The sequence below is a fragment of the Prionailurus bengalensis genome, chromosome D3 (genome assembly GCF_016509475.1).
Source record: "Prionailurus bengalensis isolate Pbe53 chromosome D3, Fcat_Pben_1.1_paternal_pri, whole genome shotgun sequence".
NCBI lineage: Eukaryota > Metazoa > Chordata > Mammalia > Carnivora > Felidae > Prionailurus > Prionailurus bengalensis.
In genome coordinates, this window is record NC_057356.1 from 467740 (window position 1) to 487463 (window position 19724).

At 50.3% G+C, this 19724-nt stretch overlaps 1 protein-coding gene across 2 annotated transcripts in view; it reads left to right on the top strand.

The window, feature by feature from the left end:
• Positions 1–5667: 5667 nt before the first annotated feature.
• Positions 5668–19724, top strand: part of GOLGA3 (golgin A3) — a 45151-nt gene continuing 31094 nt past the window's right edge. The window contains exons 1-4 of one of the 2 annotated variants that reach the window (XM_043557224.1): positions 5668–6015; positions 11620–11908; positions 14737–15015; positions 17601–17713. In XM_043557224.1, the coding sequence (XP_043413159.1) occupies positions 11800–11908; positions 14737–15015; positions 17601–17713 (501 nt within the window). In that variant the 5' untranslated portion in view covers positions 5668–6015; positions 11620–11799. The remainder of the gene's footprint in view (positions 6016–11619; positions 11909–14736; positions 15016–17600; positions 17714–19724) is intronic. The other variant, XM_043557225.1, reaches the window with a different exon arrangement.

Below are 19724 nucleotides of genomic sequence, written 5' to 3' on the forward strand. Positions count from 1 at the left end.
AGCTAAGCCATGTGCATTCCCTTCCTGCTGTCAGCCACTGTCCCAGCTATTGAGAGGAGCATGAGGGGGACTCCATTCTGAAGGGCGGCCAGCCACACCACGAGCCGCAGTGACCTACAGAAGAGCTGCCTCGCCAGCTCCCAGGAGATAATCGTTCTGGCCTCAGCAATGTCGTGAGCTAGTAACCTAAACACAGCCATTTAAAAATCATACAAGTTTGGAATTCATAAGATATGTTAGAAACAAAGGTAATGAGCACTCAGGACTCCCCCCTTCCCAGTGGATTTCCTCTGCCTGACCATCGTGTCTCTTGTGGGTGTTTGCATCGGTGTATCTGCATGGCATAGGTTCTCTGCAATGGTGCACATCCCTGCCCGCCTGCCCGTTTGTGGACCTCACGTTGGTAGCTGGAAATTTGCCCTGTTGGGAGAGGATTCACACCGTGGAAACTGGTCAATGCTACAAATCAAGGTCATGTCATTTTTGTTAGAACACCAGCACACCGCTGCACCCGACCAGTATAACTGTGAGAACTAATATAGTTGTTTAAAGCCACTATGTTTTGGGGTGGCTTGTTACACAGCAAAGAATAACAATCTCGTGGCCCAGGAAGGCCTGGCACTGGGTGGCCCCGCCCCACCCCCAGAAAATCTCCCCTTCTGCCCACCCCACCTACAGGGCCTTCCCATACCCGGACCCTCTAAGAGGGACCCTGGCTGCAGAGCACAGACGGTGACCTCTTCCCATCCCTCAGTTCAGACGCACTTCTCGGAGGGTGCTCCCTGGACACCCCACTGCACGCAGCCCTCTGGCCGGCCGTTCTGGTGTTAGCCTGCTGGGTGTCCTTCCTGGTGCCTGCATTACTGAAAAGTAAACGTTTGCTTACTGTCTGTCCCCCCCTCCGAGAGTCCAGGGCAGGGATCTTCCCGTCTTTTTCACTGTTGTATACTTGGCCAAAACATGTGACGTGGGCAAGCATCTCATGGTTGCCGGCTGCCTGGTAGACTGGTGGTTGAGTGCACGGACAAAGACAAAGACGTCACTTTACTGGGCATCTTCCCTGAGGCATGGGGGACGCTCCTCACTGTCTCTCTGTTAAGCCTTGCGTGTGCACTTCTCATTTTTCCTCATGTGTTTGTCTTCTTCTGAAGACGGTGAGCTTGAAACCCACCAGTGTCTTCCCACTTCTCTGGCAGACCCTATGCAGCTTGCTCCCTCAGCCCCATCACAGACCCCCTCCCACTCTGGATGCGCTGATTCCTCTCCGGGGAAAGCTCTTCTCCAGACCCTTCCATGCCTGCGTCCTTGTCATGCAAGTTCAGCTCAACTATGACTTCCTCAAAGAAACCTTGGAACATGCGGCTCTCCTTCCTGTTCCCTCGCCTGAAATACTTCCCACGGTGACCTGCGTGTCTCCTTACTTCATTCATGTGTTTGCTCAAACTCATCTGGGGGCCTTCCTAAACCGTCCGTCTAGAAATAGCATGCCTCCACACTGTTCCTTCACCTCGCCCTTTTCTGAACTCCTCACTTTCTGTCTTGTATTTCCTTTGTCCGGTTCTCTGATAGGACGTAAGTGCCCGTGAGAGCGGGGATTGTGTACAGTGTCTAGAATAGCGCTTGGAATACAGTAGGCCACTTATTAAGTGAATGAATGAATGACGTGATTAAATAGCAGCCCCTCCCACTGACACACACCGTTTCCTTCACAGGAATTATGCTCTGAAGGGCTGGTCCTCCCCACACAAATAAAGCTGGGCCGGAGCAGGGATCCTGTCTCTCCTCCCCAGCTAACCCCTACACTTAGAACATTGACCAGCACACTCAAGGCACTAGACTGTATCCATCGGCGGCTGGATAACAAAATATGGTATACCCAGACAGTCCAATAGTATTCATCCGTAAAAAGGAGCAAAGCTCTGATACATGCTGAAACATGAATGAACCTCAAAGCCTTATGCTAAGTAAAAGAGAAGGCAGTCACAAAAGTCACATATTGTGCGATTCTTTTTATATCAAATGCTCAGAATAGGCCAATCCATAGAGACAGAAAGTAGTTAGTGGTTGTCAGGGAAAGGAGGATGGGGGGGAGGGGACTGCATGTATATGGGCTAGAGGGATCCTTTGGGGGTTATGGAAATGTTTTATAACTGCATTGCAGTAAATTCAGTTTTATTTAAAATTTAATAGGGGCACCAGGGTGGCTCAGTCGGTTGAGCGTGCAGCTTTGGCTCAGGTCATGATCTCATGGTTTGTGAGTTCGAGCCCTGCATTGGGCTCTGTGCTGACAGCTCAGAGCCTGGAGCCTGTTTCAGATTCTGTGTCTCCCTCTCTCTCTGCTCCTCCCCTGCTTGTGTGCTCTCTCTCTCTCTCAAAAATAAATAAACATTAAAATAAAATAAAATTTAGTAAATGTAACTGTAAACTTAAAAATTGAATTGTATACATAAAATGGGTAAATTATATTGTAAGTAAATAGTACCTTAATAAAACTTAAAATTTTTTTACTTAGATTAGCATTTTTTCCCCCTGTGCAGATATGCCAGCTATATATAGGCTCATTTGTATTTACATTTTGTGTCGTTACATGTTACTTGCTGATTTGTTTCTCCAGTTTCCCCCATTGGCTGCACCTTGCATAGCTGTAGTATAATCTCAAAACCAGGAAACATGTTAGCCCAAAGTTTGTACACCTCAGATGCAGAACTGCTCTCACCACAAAGACCTCTCCCTGCCTCGCTTTAGCCACCCCCACCCCCACCATTCCTTGGCAACCACTAATCTGCTTTCCATCTCTATAATCATTATCATTTCACAAATGTTATGGATGTGAAAGCATGTAATAAAGTATACTTCTTTTGAGATTTTTTTCCACTCAGCATGATGCCTTGGTGATTCATCTAAGTGGTTGCAATGTATCAGTCAGTAGTCCTTTTTTATTGAGGAAGAGGCCCCATGATTGGATGCACCACAGTTTAACCATTTATCCATTGTAGGATTGGTTGAATTTTGGTTGTTTCCAGTTTGAGCTTTGATTACAAATAAAACTGTGGTGAACAATAGTGTCCAGGTTTTTGTGTGGACTTAAGTTTCCTTTGTCTGAGCTAAATATCCAGGAGTGCAGTTGCTGGGTCACACAATTAAGTTATAAGGAAAATTGCCAAGCCTTGGCAATTGTATTACAGAGTGTCTGTACCATTTTATAGTCCCACCAGCAATGTATAGTGTATAGTGTATAGCGTGTAGTTTCTCCACATCATTGCCAGCATTTGGTACTGCTACTATTTGTTTTAGCTGCTTTGATAGATGTGTGTAGTCTTGAGGCGGTCTTAATTTGCATTTTATAATGGCTAGTGATGTTGAACATCTTTCACAAGTTTATTTACCATCTATATATCCTTGTTGGTGAAATGCCACTTCATATATTGGCCTACCTTCTAACTGCATTTTTTTTTTAAGTTTTGGGAATTCTAATATATTCTAGGTACCAGTCCTTTATCAAATACATGGTTTGCAAATATTTTTAATTATCTGTAGTTGTTTTTTCATCCTTTTAGTGGAATTTTTCTCAAAACAAATGTTTTTAATTTGGGTGAAATTCAATTTATTCTTTTTGTTCTTTTGTGGATTGTGCTTTCATGGTATCATGTCTAAGAACTCTTCACCAAGCCCTTAGTCCTGAAGTTTTTCTTCTGTTTTCTTATAAAAGTTTTATAGTTTCACACATTTCTGCACGTAAGTCCATGATCATTTTGAGTTAAATTTTGCATTTGCAGATGACATGATGGTCTATGTAGAAGATTCCGAGGAATTTATAGAAAAAAAAACAAACCTCCTAGAACTAAAAAGTGAGTTCAGCAAGTTCACAGGATATAAGATCAACACACACAGAATTTAATCACATTCTATACACTAACAATGTGCATGTGGAAACTAAACTTTAAAAAAAATTTTTTTTAACGTTTATTCATTTTAGAGACAGAGAGAGACAGAGCATGAATGGGGGAAGGTCAGAGAGAGAGGGAGACACAGAATCTGAAACAGGCTCCAGGGTCTGAGCTGTCAGCACAGAGCCCGCGCGGGGCTCGAACTCACGGACTGCGAGATCGTGACCTGAGCTGAAGTCGGTCGCCCAACCAACTGAGCCACCCAGGCGCCCCGAAACTAAACTTTAAAGCAATACCATTTACAATTACTACAAAGAAAATTAAGCACTTCGGCATAAATTTAACAAAACACATACAGGAGCTGTATGCTGAAAATTACAAAATGTTGATGGAAGATATCAGAAAAGACCTAAAAAAACAGAGATATACCATGTTCATGGATTGAAAGCCTCAACATAGTTCCACAGCTGGGGAACCTGGCTGGCTCAGTGGGTAGAGTGTGTGACTCTTAATCTCAGGGTTGTGATTTCAAGCCCCACATTGGGTGTGAAGCCTACTTAAAGAAGAAACATAGCAAAGATGTCAATTCTCCCCAAATTGATCTATAATTTCAATGCATTTCCTGTCAAACTCCCAAGATGGATTTTTATAGACATAGACAAGTTTATACTAAAATTTATGTGGAAGGGTATGATTTCCCAAATACCTAGAACAACCATGAAAAAGAGCAAATCAGGAGGATTCCCCTACCCAGTATCAGGGCTTGCTGTAAGACTAGTGGTGGAGACCGTCATGTAGGCAGAGGGATCAACAGATATCAACGGAAAAGAGCAGAGCACCCAGAAACACCCACAAAAGCAGCTAATTGATTTTTGACAAGTGTGCAAAAGCAAGTTTTTAAAAAAATATTTGTTTTTGAGAGAGAGACAGAGTGCAAGCAGTGGAGGGGCAGAGAGAGGGGGAGACACAGAATCTGAAACAGGCTCCAGGCTCTAAGCTGTCCCACAGAACTGGATGCAGGGCTCAAACCCATGAACCATGAGATCATGACCTGAGCGGAAGCCTGACACTTAACGGACTGAGCCACCCAGGCATCCCTGCAAAAGCAAGTTAATGGAGGAGAGAGATTTTTTTTTCTTCAACAAACGATGCTGAAACAAAGTTTTGGTTTTTTTTTTTTTTTTTTTTTTATTTTATTTTTGGGACAGAGAGAGACAGAGCATGAACGGGGGAGGGGCAGAGAGAGAGGGAGACCCAGAATCGGAAGCAGGCTCCAGGCTCCGAGCCATCAGCCCAGAGCCTGACGCGGGGCTCGAACTCACGGACCGCGAGATCGTGACCTGGCTGAAGTCGGACGCTCAACCGACTGCGCCACCCAGGCGCCCCGGGGTTTTTTTTTCAATAAACGGTGCTGAAACAATTTTCCCAGAGGCAAAATGAATGAATGAATGAATGAATGAATGAATGAATGAATAGGAGAAAACCTTCATTTATACACCAACGATGTTTTTTTTGAACGGGTAAGACATTGCTATGGCTCCAAAGCAGGAGTCACTTGAATTGGCACCCGAAAGACAAATAAGTAGTTGCGCGTGGGAGGTGGGGGTTCGCCCTTCGTGGGCTCTGCGGAGAGCAGCCTCAGCGCCCACCCCACCTGGGGGCTGGGCCCTTTGCCCCCTTGGGCCTCCTAGCCACGCCCCCAGCGGGGCCGGGGCGGGGTGAGGGTGACCACGCCCGCAGCCTGACAGATTGGGCGGGACCGGGCGGGGACCGGAGTCTTGGCCACGCCACTTCCGTCGGAAGTTCGTTTGTCTAGCTTCCGGTCGGAGGTTGTCTTGCAAATCCCGAACGTGTGTTTCCACAAGGGAGACAGCCCCAAACTCACTTTCTGAAACCTGCCTCGCGTCGGATGTGAGTGGGCTCGAGTCCGACACTGCGGTCGGGGCAGCCCGGCCCGAGGGCAGCTGTTGGCAAGTACGGGACGGTCTGTCTTCCGGAACGGAGGCGGCGCGCACAGGCTGTTTCCGGAGGGTCCTAGCCCGTCGCTGCGCCGCGCCCCGCCCCTCGCGCGGCCACGTCTCCGTCGGAGCAGCCCGGCCGGCGGCCGCCTAGGCTTCCGCAGCGCCGGGTGAGGGTCGCGGGGAGGCGCCCGGCCCGGGAGCCCGGCCCGGGAAGGGCGCAGGAGCGCCGGGGGGCCGCGGCACGGTCGGGCGGAGGCCAGGCGGCGGGCGAGGGGTGACGGGGCCTGGGCGGCCGCGGAGTGTGGCCGCGGCTCCACCTGGAGCGGCTCCGCCCCGCGTTGGTCCTGCAACTCACCGTTGGTAGCCTCGGGGCCTGGAAGCCGGCCTGTGCAGCTGTTAGCGGTACTGGCTTTGGAGATGGGCGCACAGCCAGCCGTTCGGAAGCGCTGTCTGCGCGTAACGGGGCGTGATCTAGTGGAGCTACCCACAGCTGCCCAGCAGCTGCACCAGAGTGACGGCCTCTGGCCTTTTGCAGAAGTTCTGCCAGGATGACAGACGTGACACGGGGTCGGGACATTCGTGCGGAGTTGGGTTTAGAGACCGCGTAGCTGCTTGCCTCTCCTTCCGCCTCGATTCCATTTAGCTTCTGGGTGCCTAGAGGGGCTTCAGCCTTGCAGTGATATTTCCTAGAGGAGCCGGGCCAGGCACGGTCACTAGTGTGGAGCAGGTGAACAGCTCGGCCTCATCCAACAGATAGTTGCTGAGTGTGAGTCGTGTGACAGGCACTGTTGATTGTAGGTCCTGGGGCACGCGGGTGGAGTTGTGCGGGATCCCTGCCCTCCCTGAACTCACATTCTAGTGGAGCGATGGGGACAGTAAATGAAGAAGTAGTATTGGCGTGGGTCTGTGGGAAGGCCCGTGGGGAGTGGTGACTTTTGGGCCAAGGCCTCTATGACCAGCAGCCAGTCATGGAAAACTGTGGGATGAGAGTGTTTCAGGCAGAGTGAGCAGCAGTGTGATGACCCTGAGGGACGACGAGTGACTTTGGTAAAGAAGTAGTGTGTCAAGGGCGTAACGAAAACGGAGGAAAGTGGCGGGGTGGAGGATGCAGTGTAGGGAGGAGCCAGATGGTATGCGGCTTCCTAGTTCATGGTAAGAGGTTTGGGTTCTTGACAGTGTGATTGAAAACTACTGAGACCTAGTAAACCATGTACAGGTGACTCATGCATTTAAATTTTTTTTAATTGTTCCTTTACTATTGCCAGCATAACCCTTTCCTGGAGAAGTAGCTTTCAGTTAACATACCTCGAATGGCAAGAAAAGAAAAGAAAACTCATCTGATATCACTCAGATTCAAAAGTAGCTTTTTTTTTTCTTTTCTTTTTCTTTTTCTTTTTTTTGGGGGGGGGGCAGTTGCCTTTAGCAGTGTGCATTCCTAAGTGAGAATATCTTCTAATTGACTTTACTATCAATTTTGACGAGCAACAACTGAAGGGAAAATAACACATAATAACAGCTACCATTTATTGAGGGCCTGGGACAGACCCTGTGCCTTGTTGCATTTAATCCTGGCAAAACTTTGTATTCTGTTTCTCATCATGTTCCTGATGAGGAAACTGGCTAAGAGTGGTTATGAAACATGCCCATGACCTTACAGCCGGGGGTGGAGGAGTCAGGACTGATGCTGGAGCCTGCACTTTACGTGGCATTGCTGTACAGGGACAGAGGCCTGCCGGCTTTTCACTTTGTGTGTCAGTCCCTGTTTACTTGTGTACTTGTGGTTACTAGCGTGGCCTCAACTAGATGCTGTCTTCTTAAGGAAATCCTGTTTTATCTTTGGCCTTGCTGTTTGTTTCCAATTGCCAGTAGAAACAAATAAGGTGGGGTAGATGGAGCTGTTCGCATGTATATCGAAATGATGGGAAGTTGAAGTCCTATATGTGCCTGAGACGATTTTCTTGGCATAAAGTCCTTTGATGCAGATGGCGTGAATTGAGAGTTATGAGCATTTTGTGAAGTTGTGATAACTGTCTCTTCCCTCCAGGAAACACAGCAGAATGCAGGTAGTCAAAAATGGTAATGTGATAAAACTGATACTAAAAAAATTTTTTTTTAATCACGAATTGGGGGGCACCTGGGTGGCTCAGTCGGTTAAGCATCCAGCTCTTAAAATGTATGTGTATGTATGTATATATATGTGAAAAAAAATTTTTAATGTTTATTTTTTAATGCTTTTTAATTTATTTTTTGAAGGAGAGAGAGAGAGAGAGACAGAGCCTGAGCGGGGGGAGGAGCAGAGAGAGAAGGAGACAGAATCCGAAGCAGGCTCCAGGCTCAGAGCTGTCAGCACAGAGCCCGATGCGGGGCTCAAACTCAACAAACCGTGAGATTAGACCTGAGCCTAAGTCAGATGCTTAACCAACTGAGCCACCCAGGCACCCCCCTATATATATATTTTAGTGTTTGTTTATTTTTGAGAGGGAGACAGAGAGCAAGCAGGGAAGGGGCAGAGAGAGAGGGAGACACAGAATCCAAAGCAGACTCCAGGCTCCGAGCTGTCGGCACAGAGCCTGACATGGAGCTCGAGGTCACCACCCTTGAGATAATGACCTGAGCTGAAGTAGCATCCGACTGCTGATCTCAGCTTAGGTCTTAACCCTGAGATCATGCGTTTGATCCCCATGTTGGGCTCCACGCTGGGCGTGAAGCCTACTTAAAAAAAAAATCACGAATTGGAATTCATGTTCCTAATAACCGCTTCCTTGGGATGTGCCCCTAGAAGTCTGACCCTTCTCTCTGCCCTGTTTTTGTGAGCACTGAGGTAGTGAGACCCTGACCGACTGAGTCCTGCTAAGTAAAGTATACTGGAGCCTGAGGACAGACACAGAATGCCAGCTTATCACCTACAGGGAGATGTCACTTCAGCGGAGGCTGCTCTGGGCCTTCAGTGAGTTGTGTTGTCCGGCTCCAGGAGGAGCTGCGTGTGCATGGGAGCCATGTTTATGAGTTGCCAGAACGTGTCACAGTCCCAGGGTCTCATGCTGTGGAGGGCTGCGTCGTCCACCTCTGGAGCGGCGTAGGACCTCTTGGGACTCAGCAGGGTTTTTTGTTTAGCAAGAAATTCACATAAAGGGCATTAAGTGAGTGGAGTACGTGATGGCACTGGGCTCAGACAGCCTGGCGCGTTCGTCTCCGTGTTTGCTTCATCAGTGGGACGAGCATCTCAGCAGACCTCCTCTTGCCTGGGTCCGGCATCGTCACGGCCTCAGGCCATTCTCCTCAGCAGCTGCTTGGCTGCCCCTGTGCCTTCCCTGCTCTGCCGGGCCGTGTTATGTGTCCAGCAGATGAGGGAAGTCCAGCTAGCTGCCTGCTCGGGTTCTTAGCCAGGGGACATTGCTTATCTGGGGTGTGGCCACTACCTGCTGCTCTCCCAGGGGCATTCTTTGTCTCATTGGAACGGTAGCTTCTGAGGGGTATTAGTTGGAATAGTCAGAGTTGTTCTGTATTTGAAAAGGCAGTGTTGATGCTCAGGATGCAAACACTGTATTGTTCTGGAACCACTAGCTTGGTTGCTAAGGGGTGGCACTTGGCAGGGCCAAAGATTGAAGTTACTAGCCTGTGTCCAGAGCGTCACTTGGAGTGGGGGATGTTCGAGGGGGAAGGGCCGACTGGGAGCGGTCGTTTCTGCTTCCGGGACTCTTTCTGTGTGGAGGAGATGCACACACACCCTTCTGCAGTGAGCTTGCACACGGGGTGTCTTGGTGGCAGAAGGGAGTGGGCCAGGCACTTTACCTGAGGCCCCGCAGGACTTCGGAGCAATGTCTAATGGTGGATGTGGAAGGGCCCTTGGGGATTTGCCTGGTGGTCAAGGGGAAGGGGCCCCCATGGCAGAGGGACCAGCTTCTGCCTGAGCAGCACCCACCTGTCATTGTTGCCCTTGCAGGCACCATCGCCCCTGCCCCCACGGGGCGGGGGCAAAGACATCGCAAAGCAAAATGCAAACGTTTTCTTCTGTTAAGGGACTTGTGAGGAGGGCCAGCACATACAGCGTGCCCTGCGCAGTGACCTCTGATCCCACGTTCCACTGTATGTGTTGGTACCCATTCTTGAAGCGGCGAGCCTGTGATGAAGGGGACGGCCTGGCTGGCCTTTTTCTGACGTGCCTCGCCTTGCTTTGTTGGGCGTCTTACCTAAGGATCAGCTGTCTGCAGTAGCCAGGGGAAGGCCTGGTGGACAGTATTTGCCATGGAGCCAGGACCCTGTGGAACAGTGATTTTTGGAGGGGCCTGTAGGATGTGCAGGGACAGGTGTGGAGCCTCCCAGAGCTCGTGTGTCTATCTCCCCGCCCTGGGAAGTCTTTGAGGATGAAAGAGGGTACTGACTACTGTAGAGACAAAAACAGCATAGAGAACTCATTGCAGACAGGATCATCGGCCAGCCTCAGTAGCTCCCTTCATTTCTGTGATCCGGAATTTGGTTCAGTCTTCAAATATGTGCACAAACGAGCCACGGAGCCACACTGGCAGCCAGCGCTTTTCAGTTAGCTGGTTGGTACACATTCTATCAGTGGTCCTTTGTAGTACAACCCTCGTGCTGGTTCTACACGTGGCGCTAGACTGACCTCTTCATCTTCTTACCGCACGATTACTCAGCCATAGCATCTTTGGCCTATAGGTGCCAGACAGCAGAGTGGAACGTGTGCGTTCTCAGAGCTACTAGCCAGACACTCGTGGGTTTACACGGGGGATGCTGCCGTCACTAGTCACTCGATGCCTGGGTGTGCCAGGCTATGTCGACCACCAGTGGGTGCTTCTTCCTGGGGGACGGCAGGAGAGGACTGTGGCAGGAGAGGCACACCTGCCTTCTGCTGTTGAGTCAGCACCAGCCCCTCCATGTGTGGGCCACTGCTCAGGCTCTTGTCTGAGATGTCTGTGTGGGATTTGTAGGCCGCAGAGGGAAGTCATGTAACTTTTTGTCCTGAAACTTGTGAGACACAGAACAGTATGTAGGATGACGTGAAACTTACCATATAGGGAGTAAATGCCAGCATCTCTGCAGAATGGATAGTGGCTCACACCTTCCCTGCTGACGAGGAACAGGTTATGAATATCCTCAGTACACTTCAAAAATGGTAACCAGTTGCCAAACCTGGGGCAAAGTTTTGCTCCCTTGAACTTAGCCTAGCAGGTTGGGCTAAAAGCTAATCCTGACAGAAATGAAGGACGAAACTGATCACCTGCCCCGAGATTCCTTCTCTGGACCCCGATTCCACATCCTCATCTCTCTGTGCTTCCCCTGACACAGCGTAGGGTTGCCATGTTCCGTGAACTTCGCCACCATGCCAGGCCTGGGAGGGGAGCTTGCCCTGTGAGTGCTCGGGCCCACGGGTCCAGGGCAGAAGTCACTGGCCACACATGGCTATTTAACTCAGATTTCTTAAATTTAAACAAGTAGCTTAATTCCTCAGCGTCCCAAGGCCTGTCCCTGCGAGGGGCTACACGTGGGGCTCAGGTCCGGTTACAGAGTGGCTCTGCCTTGGCGGGCCGGCGTTAGCCAGCTGGTTCCCTTCAGGAACGGGCCCCGGTGTGGTGGGTCAGCACTTTACCCTCAAACCTAGCATATTGCAGGTACTCAGGAGTTATCTGTTGAATGAATAAACCTGTTTATTACATGGATGTGAATCGGGAGCCAAATGTTAGTCTTGCAATTGTTACTTCAAATCTGACAAATGAGGTTTCATGATACCTTCTTTCTCTTTTCCCTCCTGTCAGGTATCATGATGTTATTGGGTTTGATTTCAAGCCACTTATGAGACTGGACGTCTTCCCAAAATGGACGGCCTAGTGCGGGTCTTCCCAGGAGCTCCGGGCTGCTGCTAATGGCCGAGACCGAACCCGCCCGCAGCCCGCTTGCAGCCCCCGAGTATCGGTCCAGCCTGTGCCGTCCTGACCATGGACAGAGTGCCGGCCGGATCCAGCAGTGGCACCCCAGCTCGCCCCGAGGCCCTCCCAGAGCCCCCAGGGTCACTGGTGCCACCTGACCAGTGGGCTGACGCCCCGTGTAAGTCGCTGGTTACTCTGTGCTGCTGACGCTTTGCCTTTAGACGGGAGGCGGCGGATCACCTTGCATTTTGGAACAAGGCTGTGGTGCTTCAGACCGTAATGAACTTTTCGTTCAGAGTTTGTTTTTACTAATCCTGTGAGCGCTTTTTCTTAGTTGATGCCAACTTTAAATCACGTGCCGGGCTTGTCAGACCGATAGCTGCCCCGCTCTCTGCTCCGGCAGACATGGCAGCACCGGTCTCCGTAAGGGTTCTGTGGTGTTACCTGCCTGGCATCTACCTTTCGGATACACAAATGGTCCGGGAGTGATCCAAGGTTATTGGATCACATTGGCAGGTTAGCTCATGGGTTCTTCATTCATCAGAAGTACAGGGTGAATAATTTACTCGGTTGTGAGGCCCCTTCCTGTTTAGGGGGGTCAGTGCAATGTGTCAGTGCAAAGTTGTAGGTATTGATGTACTCATTCTCTAGGAGAAATTGCATTTTCCTCTTGCAAAATGATGTTCGGGCACCCGCTCCTTCAACAGCAGGCAAGGCTGCTAACAGCAGGGGCCCAAGACCAAGGATCCAACGGTGGGACAGACAGGGAGCCGGCTCTTAGATCCGTCACTGAGACAGTGAACCCTCGAGCAGGGCCTTATTCGATCTCGTTTCACTTTCTTCTCGTGTAAGTGGAAGATTACTGGTGCCTGCACCCTTGGGTGGTCACGAGGGCTGAAAGAAATGGTACACAGGTCCTCAGACACAGTAGGAAGTGCTAGTGGCCCTTGTTTGTTATTGTTTCATCATCTTTGTTATCTATCTGCAGTTTGGCTTGTGTTTGGGAACAATGGTCTTTTTTTGGCCTTTTAGATTTTTCTTTTTTAATGTTTGTTTATTTTTGAGAGAGAGAAAGAGAACATGGGAGAGGGGCAGAGAGGGGGCACGGAGGATCCAAAGTGGGCTCTGCACTGACAGCAGAGAGCCCAACAAGGGGCTTGAACTCACGAACCAAAAGATCGTGACCTGAGCTGAAGTCGGATGCTTAACCGACTGAACCCTCCAGGTGCCCGTCTGTTAGATTTTTTTAAAAGTGCAATATAGGGGCGCCTGGGTGGCTCGGTCGGTAGGTGTCCCGACTGCATCTCCGGTCACGATCTCGCGGTTCGTGAGTTCGAGCCCCGCGTCGGGTTCTGTGCTGACAGCTCACAGCCTGGAGCCTGCTTCAGATTCTGTCTCTCCCTTGCTCTCTGCCCCTCCCCTGCTCACACTGTCTCTCTCTCTCAAAAATAAACATTAAAAAAAATAAAAAAAATAAATAAATAAAAGTGCAATATAATGCTTAAAAAACTACTTTGTCATATAAACAGGAAGATGCAGAGACTCTTCCAGGTCTGTAAGCCCCTCAGAATGATAATCTAGTATCTGAAATGTAGGCTCCCCTTCCCCCTCACCCAGCATGGAGCCAAAGGGTTGTTTGAGTAAGAATTGAGGTCAGGTCAGGATTGTGGTCCGGTCTCCTTACTGTTGCTTTGAGCCTGTGGTGCCCCATTTGTATTCTGTTTTTCCTCTTGGGGAGGCATGACAGTGAGTAGCTGTGTTGGTTGGGCCTCACATTTCAAGTATCAGAAACCCATTTTGAATTTGCTTGGGTAAAGGGGAGTTCCCTGGATTCATACTGGGTACATCGTGGGATCCAAGTGATGTGGATCCCCATAGGAGGCTGAGGCCTTGCTGTACTTAGGTACCTTTGGAACCACACCCAGGGACCCCTGGATCCTCCTTCCCTCCCTCCAGGCGCCATCTTGGTTCTTGACTGCCGACCGGCTCCCCCACCAGGGTGAGGGGGCAAGGAAGGTAAAAATCATTTAATTGTAAGAAACCTTTTTTTTTTTTTCCTTTTGACAAGGAAATAGATTTTAGTTAATGTATGACAAATCCACATGTAATAATGTTAGCGGTGAAACTGAGCTTGCTATGTGCGTGTATGGTCGTCACTGGTTAAACTTGGGTGTTTATCTAACAACTGTTGATCAAACAGTAGCACAGTCTCTTTGTCCTCAGATTCTGACTCTGTGCTCAGCTTTGCCATAAGTGTTCTGATCAGTTAATCTACGTCTTTACCTTAGATTTCTCGTTTTGGAGGATACACTTATGCTTTGAAATGACTTTGGAATTATTCCTTTGTAAATGTGAGGCGTGACTGATCAGCCCTGTGTCACCAGCGTCTGTTAGAAACATTATCATCTGTGTTTTCAGCATTTATTTTCCTTTGCTGTTTTTTAAAAGCAGACTCCCATAAGATTTCTCATTGGTCTTGTTTAAAAAAATTTTTTTTCAAGTTTATTTATTTATTTGGAGAGAGAGAGAGAGAGAACGAGTGGGTAGGGGAGGGGCAGAGAAAGAGGGGGAGACACAGAATCCGAAGCAGGCTCCAGGCTCCGAGCTGTCAGCACAGAGCCCGACATGGGGCTCAAACCCACAAACCGTGAGATCATAACCTGAGCCAAAGTCGGATGGTTAACCGACTGAGCCCCCCAGGCGTCCCTCGTTGTTTAAATGAGAAGGAAGATTACTACTTAAATTCCACAAGCACCGGGCGGAGGGTGAGGGTGGTCCACGGATGAGGGTGTCTGGCCCTGGCAGGCGAGCAGCTGTCCGATCCCCACACCCATGTGAGGAGAGCCCGGCCTGCTCTGCCGCCAGAGTGAACGGTCTCCTAGGACATTGGAGATGGCTCGTGCTCGCACGTCTAGAGGCTCTCCTGTCCTGTCTTCTCCGCATGTCCGAAATGCAGCTGCCTCTCGTGGTTGACACTGTGATGGCTCAGCACACTCTCTCTTGCAGGTGCCAGTGTCGAAGCCCATAGAGCTGCAGATGGAGGGCGAGGCCTGGATGGACCTGGCAAGGGGGACACCTGTCAGAACGGGCCGACGCCACTCTTCCCAGACCCTGCATCGCCTCTTGGTCCTGCCCCGAGCCCACTGGGTCCCGAGGCCTCTGCAGGTGTGGCTGATTTCCATGACAACCTAAGGAAGTCTCAGGGGACTGGTGCTGAGGGCAGTGTTAGAAAAGAAGCTTTGCAGTCCCTCAGACTCAGTCTTCCTATGCAAGAAACACAACTGTGTAAGCATCCGTTCCCGCCGGCTCCTCCCTGCCCTCCCCTTCCTCCTGCGGCGCCCCCGTCGCTCCCCACCCTCCAGACACGCTCGCTGCTCGTCCCTCTGTCTCCACCGGTCTGTCGCTGTGGTGGGTTGTGCGTGTTGCCTGCAGCTCCATTTTGGAGAGAAGCGGCGTTCCCTCGTGGTCACGCTGAGGGTGCGGCTCAGGGTCTGAGCTCGAGGGACTGTGCGCGGCATGTCTTACGCTGGACGGTGAGCAGGCAGTCAGTGGGGAGTTAAACTTCAAAATCTTTCTTCTATGAATCATTTTAATGAGCGCTTACCCCTGGGGACCCAGGGGCAAACAGGTCACAAACTGGCAGACTGTGAACCCTAGAAACGTCCAGGCCTCTTTCCAACGCGTTTTTCCTCCACAGACATACATAATTTTACATAAAGGGATCGTACCACACACGCTGTTTTTCCTCTCCTTCCCCTTCAGTACCTCGTTCCCTCCCCTCCAAGTAAGCCACATTCTCACATGACCCTTCACGGGCCTCTAAACAGCCAGGTTTCGGGTGTTTTCGGTCACCGTTTTTTTTACAAAGGGAGTCAATTGTAGCATCCTGTGTTTTCCGCAGTGCTATGTGGAGGTCGCCCCAGGTTGTCTGATGCAACTCCATGTTCTTGCTTTTGAGGCTGGTCGGGGCCCCGTGCGTGGCCGGGTGGGTCTCCACTTCTGTTCGTCGGCCGGAACCCCCGGCGCTGGCGAGAGCGCCCTGGCGCCCGTGGGCACGGTGTCGCCGCTTTAGTTTCTGTAGGCTCTGTCCCAGGAGTGCAATTCCTGGTCAGAGGTGGGGGCGTCTTTATCTCCGTCATGCGGAGGCCCGTGGCCGCTGACGACCGTGAGATGACGTGGCCCCCCCTGCACGCACAGGCCCTACTGTCACTCTCGCCACCGGCTGGGCGGCTGTGCCCGGAGGCGCTGTGCTCCTTACGCTTCCCTGATCACTCAGGCACTCTTCACCTGCTGGCCATTCGGTCGTTTCTCTGAATTGTCTGCTGATTTGTTTGGCCCATTTTTCTTTTGGATTGTTTACCCTTTTCTCCACAGGCGTTATTCTGCTAGGGCTGCAGCGTCTTTATAAAAATTCTGTACATTTAGGGCAGGCGCCTGGCTGACTCAGTCTGCAAAGTGTGCAACTCTTGATCTTGGGATTGTGAGTTCCAGCCCCACGTCGGGCATAGAGCTTACTTAAAATAAAATAAATTTTAACCGTCAACACTAAAGTCCCGAGATGCCATATAAAAGTGTGGATTCTTGACCGTAGGGATTTGTGAGCCCTAATGCCAGGTGCTCACTTGGTGAGTGTGTACCCGACCCTCAGTCTGCTGACTTGGGGGCTCCCTGCTTACCTAGGGTTTTCCCACATGGACCCCTGAGCCTTGTGAAAACTACTAGATCTTTTCGGTGATAAACACACACATTAGTGGTAACTCGATGAGTTCCTAGCGATGTTCTTGGCCTGTGCTCAGGTCTGAGGGATTATGTAAGAACGGCTGCTGATCTCCTCAGAATTCGCATCTGAAGATGACGCGGTCTATAAAGTGGTTAAATTGTGACACTTTCCTGCTCTCATCAGCGCAGCAGCCGACCCTGCCTGTGCGCGTGGCAGCGTGCTGTGTACACGTCTACACGTCTGCTGTGTGTGAAAGAACCCTGGGGCCATTGTGCCTTTTGCTTGCTATTCAGCCCTTTTATTACCCAAAATAAAAGATTGGGGTTTTGAGATATTTTAAAATCTGCTGTTGGCCCCAGAAGTTGTTATTTCCCCTTCTGTCCTCGAGCATGGCCCCTGCCCTGGAGCCGCCTCTGTCAGGAAACTGAGGTAACCAGCCCCAGGCCTCACGGGGACACCTGCGTGGCCTTCACTTTCAGGTGAGTCCCGAATGCGTCCCTGTGACAGTGCTTTTCCCTAGTGAGTAACCTCTGAGTGCTGCTCGTGTGAGAACCTTCTGATTTTGCAAAACTGTACTGTAACATGACTCGCTGTAGGGATTTAGATAGACAAGCTGTGGGTCAGATCGTGTCCCTAGATGTAACCATGTGAAGAAGGCATGTCTGGTGACCGTGGCCACATGCTAGGTTGGCTCACGTCCCCCGTCCCTGGGCCCCGCTCCATCGGCACTGCTCTCTGTGTGCGCGTATGTGAAGTCACAAGCGTGGTTGGAGCCAAGTGGGAGCTGAGGGTCCCTGAACCTCAGAACATCGGCTCTGGCACCGACTTCAGATTTACTTATCTTGTTACTACAAGTCCATGGGTGACCTGTGTCCATTTTCCCAGCTGGACGCCTCTAGGGAACTGTGAGCACAGACTCTGTGCTCGACCGGTGAGTCTTTGACCGGGCACGTCTGGTCTGTGGTCGGTGTCTGAAGCTCACAATTGTCTCCATCTGGAAATAGCTCTTTCAAACTGGACGGCTATGTGTTGTTTAGAGCTAAATCATATTTAATTGGTAGTTGAATGGGAACAGCCAAGCCACTGTTCTGGTTTGTCCTCTGTGCCCTCGTGCGTCACGAGTCACTAAGTGGTCATTCCTCCACGGCAGGTTCAACAGAGGCTTCCCTGCCCCTGGAGAAGGAGGAGCAGGTCCGACTTCAGGCTCGGAGACGGCTCGAAGAACAGCTCAAACAGTACAGAGTGAAGCGCCAGCAGGAAAGAGTGAGTCTCCTTGTGTGTGTGTGTGTGTGAGTGTGTGTGAAAGAGAGAGAGAGAGAGCGTGAGCGGGGGAGGAGCAGAGGGAGACAGAGAATCCTAAGCAGGCTCTGTGCCCAGCACAGAGCCCGACGCGGGGCTCTATCCCACGACCCTGGGATCATGACCTGAGCTTAAATCCAGAGTCGGATGCCCAACTGACTGAGCCACCCAGGTGCCCCAAGTCTTCCTGTCTTGGACAAGCTCATGGAAAACTTCATGTGTGAAAAACAGTAATTAGATGTAGTTTCTAGGATCTGTCATTTATTTCTCTGTGCTGGGATGGCCTTCTGTGCTTCTCTGGAAAGATCATTTCTGTCTGCAGTTCCCACCCTTTGGGGAGACTGTGGCTCCTGCCACATATGGCCCTTCCTCCCTTGGAACAAGCGTATTTTATTCCTATATCTGCCATTTGAAAAGCAGAGACCGCAAGTACTCAAGTATAATTATTCTTTCTACTTGAGCAGCCAGTCCTAGGTTTCAGCTGTGTATCTGATGAGTGACGTAGTTTCTGCTGACCTTTGGTGTTAGAATATGTGCCGTGTCATGCGTGTTCGATAAGTACATCGTATGGTACACTAAGGTCGGTTTATTCACACGTAAGACTTGTTGGTGTGCTAATGAAAGCAGTCTTTTTAGTCCTATCAAGTGACTCCAGGCAGGTGGGTTTGAATGTTCATTTCATACTTTGTCCAACTTTTCTGTGGACTTGAGAGTTTCAAATGAAAGGAATCCAAAATTAAAATGAAACTAACTTTTGTAAATGCTTTAGGTGGATGGTTTAGTGGTGACACATCCCCCTCAGGCTGTTTTCCCATGAGGGAACTGTGACCTTGTGGGTGTCACTGCTCCAGAGCCAACGTGAATGGGTTAGAGGAGCCGGCACCAGACTCTTTTGCCTGGTCAGGGGCTTCCAGAGGTCCGTCCACACGGCCCACCACAAGTTAGCGGTAAGAGTGGTTAATAATCACTACATGCCCGGCACTGTGTACTGTTCCCTACAGAAGAGGAGCCTGAGGCTTGGGTAGTAAGGAGCCGGTCAGGGGTCACTCAGTGGTGAAGAGGAGAGTCCGGGTGTAGACCAGACAACATCTGTGGGCCAGGGCCCGTCCACACTTTGCCTCCCGGGCCCGTCTACACTCTCCCTCCCAGGACCCCTCCACACTGTCTCCCTGGGCTTGTCTGCACTCTCTCTCCTGGGACCCAGCCACACTCTCCCTCCTGGGACCATCCACAGTGTCTTCTGGGGCCCATCCACACTCTCCCTCCTAGGACCCATCCACACTGTCTCCCAGAGCCCATCCACACTCCCCTTCTCAAGGTCCTGTCCACACTCTATCTTCTAGAGGCCTGTGTGGTTTCATGCAACATTAGGTGATTAATATGTCAGGAGTTCAGTGTAGGATTCTAAATGTGAAATTTAGCATCACTAAAATTACTTAAAAATTACATAATATACACATAACACGGGTGGTTTAAAAGTTTGTGTTTTTTTTTGAGACACACACACACACACACACACACACACACACACGAGTGAAGGGGGAGGGGCAGAGAGGGAGAGAGAGACCCCCAAGCAGGCTCCAGGCTCTGAGCTGTCAGCACAGAGCCCAACATGTGGTTTGAGCCACAAACTGTGAGATCATGACCTGAGCCGAAACCAAGGATCAGATGGCTGAACTGGCTGAGCCACCCAGGTGCCTCATAACTGGTGGTTTAAATGGAAGGATACTTTTGGGGGCTTCTGGCTGGCTCAGTCAGAAGAGCATGTGATTCTTGATCTCAGGGTCATGAGTTTGAGTCCCATGTTGGGTGTAGAGATTACTTAAATAAATAATAACTTTACACGGAAGGATACTTTCTTAGCCCTCAGTAACATACCCGCTCTCAAAGTGATGGAAACAGGCATTGTGTCTGTCACATGTTGGTCTGACCAAGTTATGATCTCTGCTTGCTCAGAAGCGAGGAAGGCAGGGTG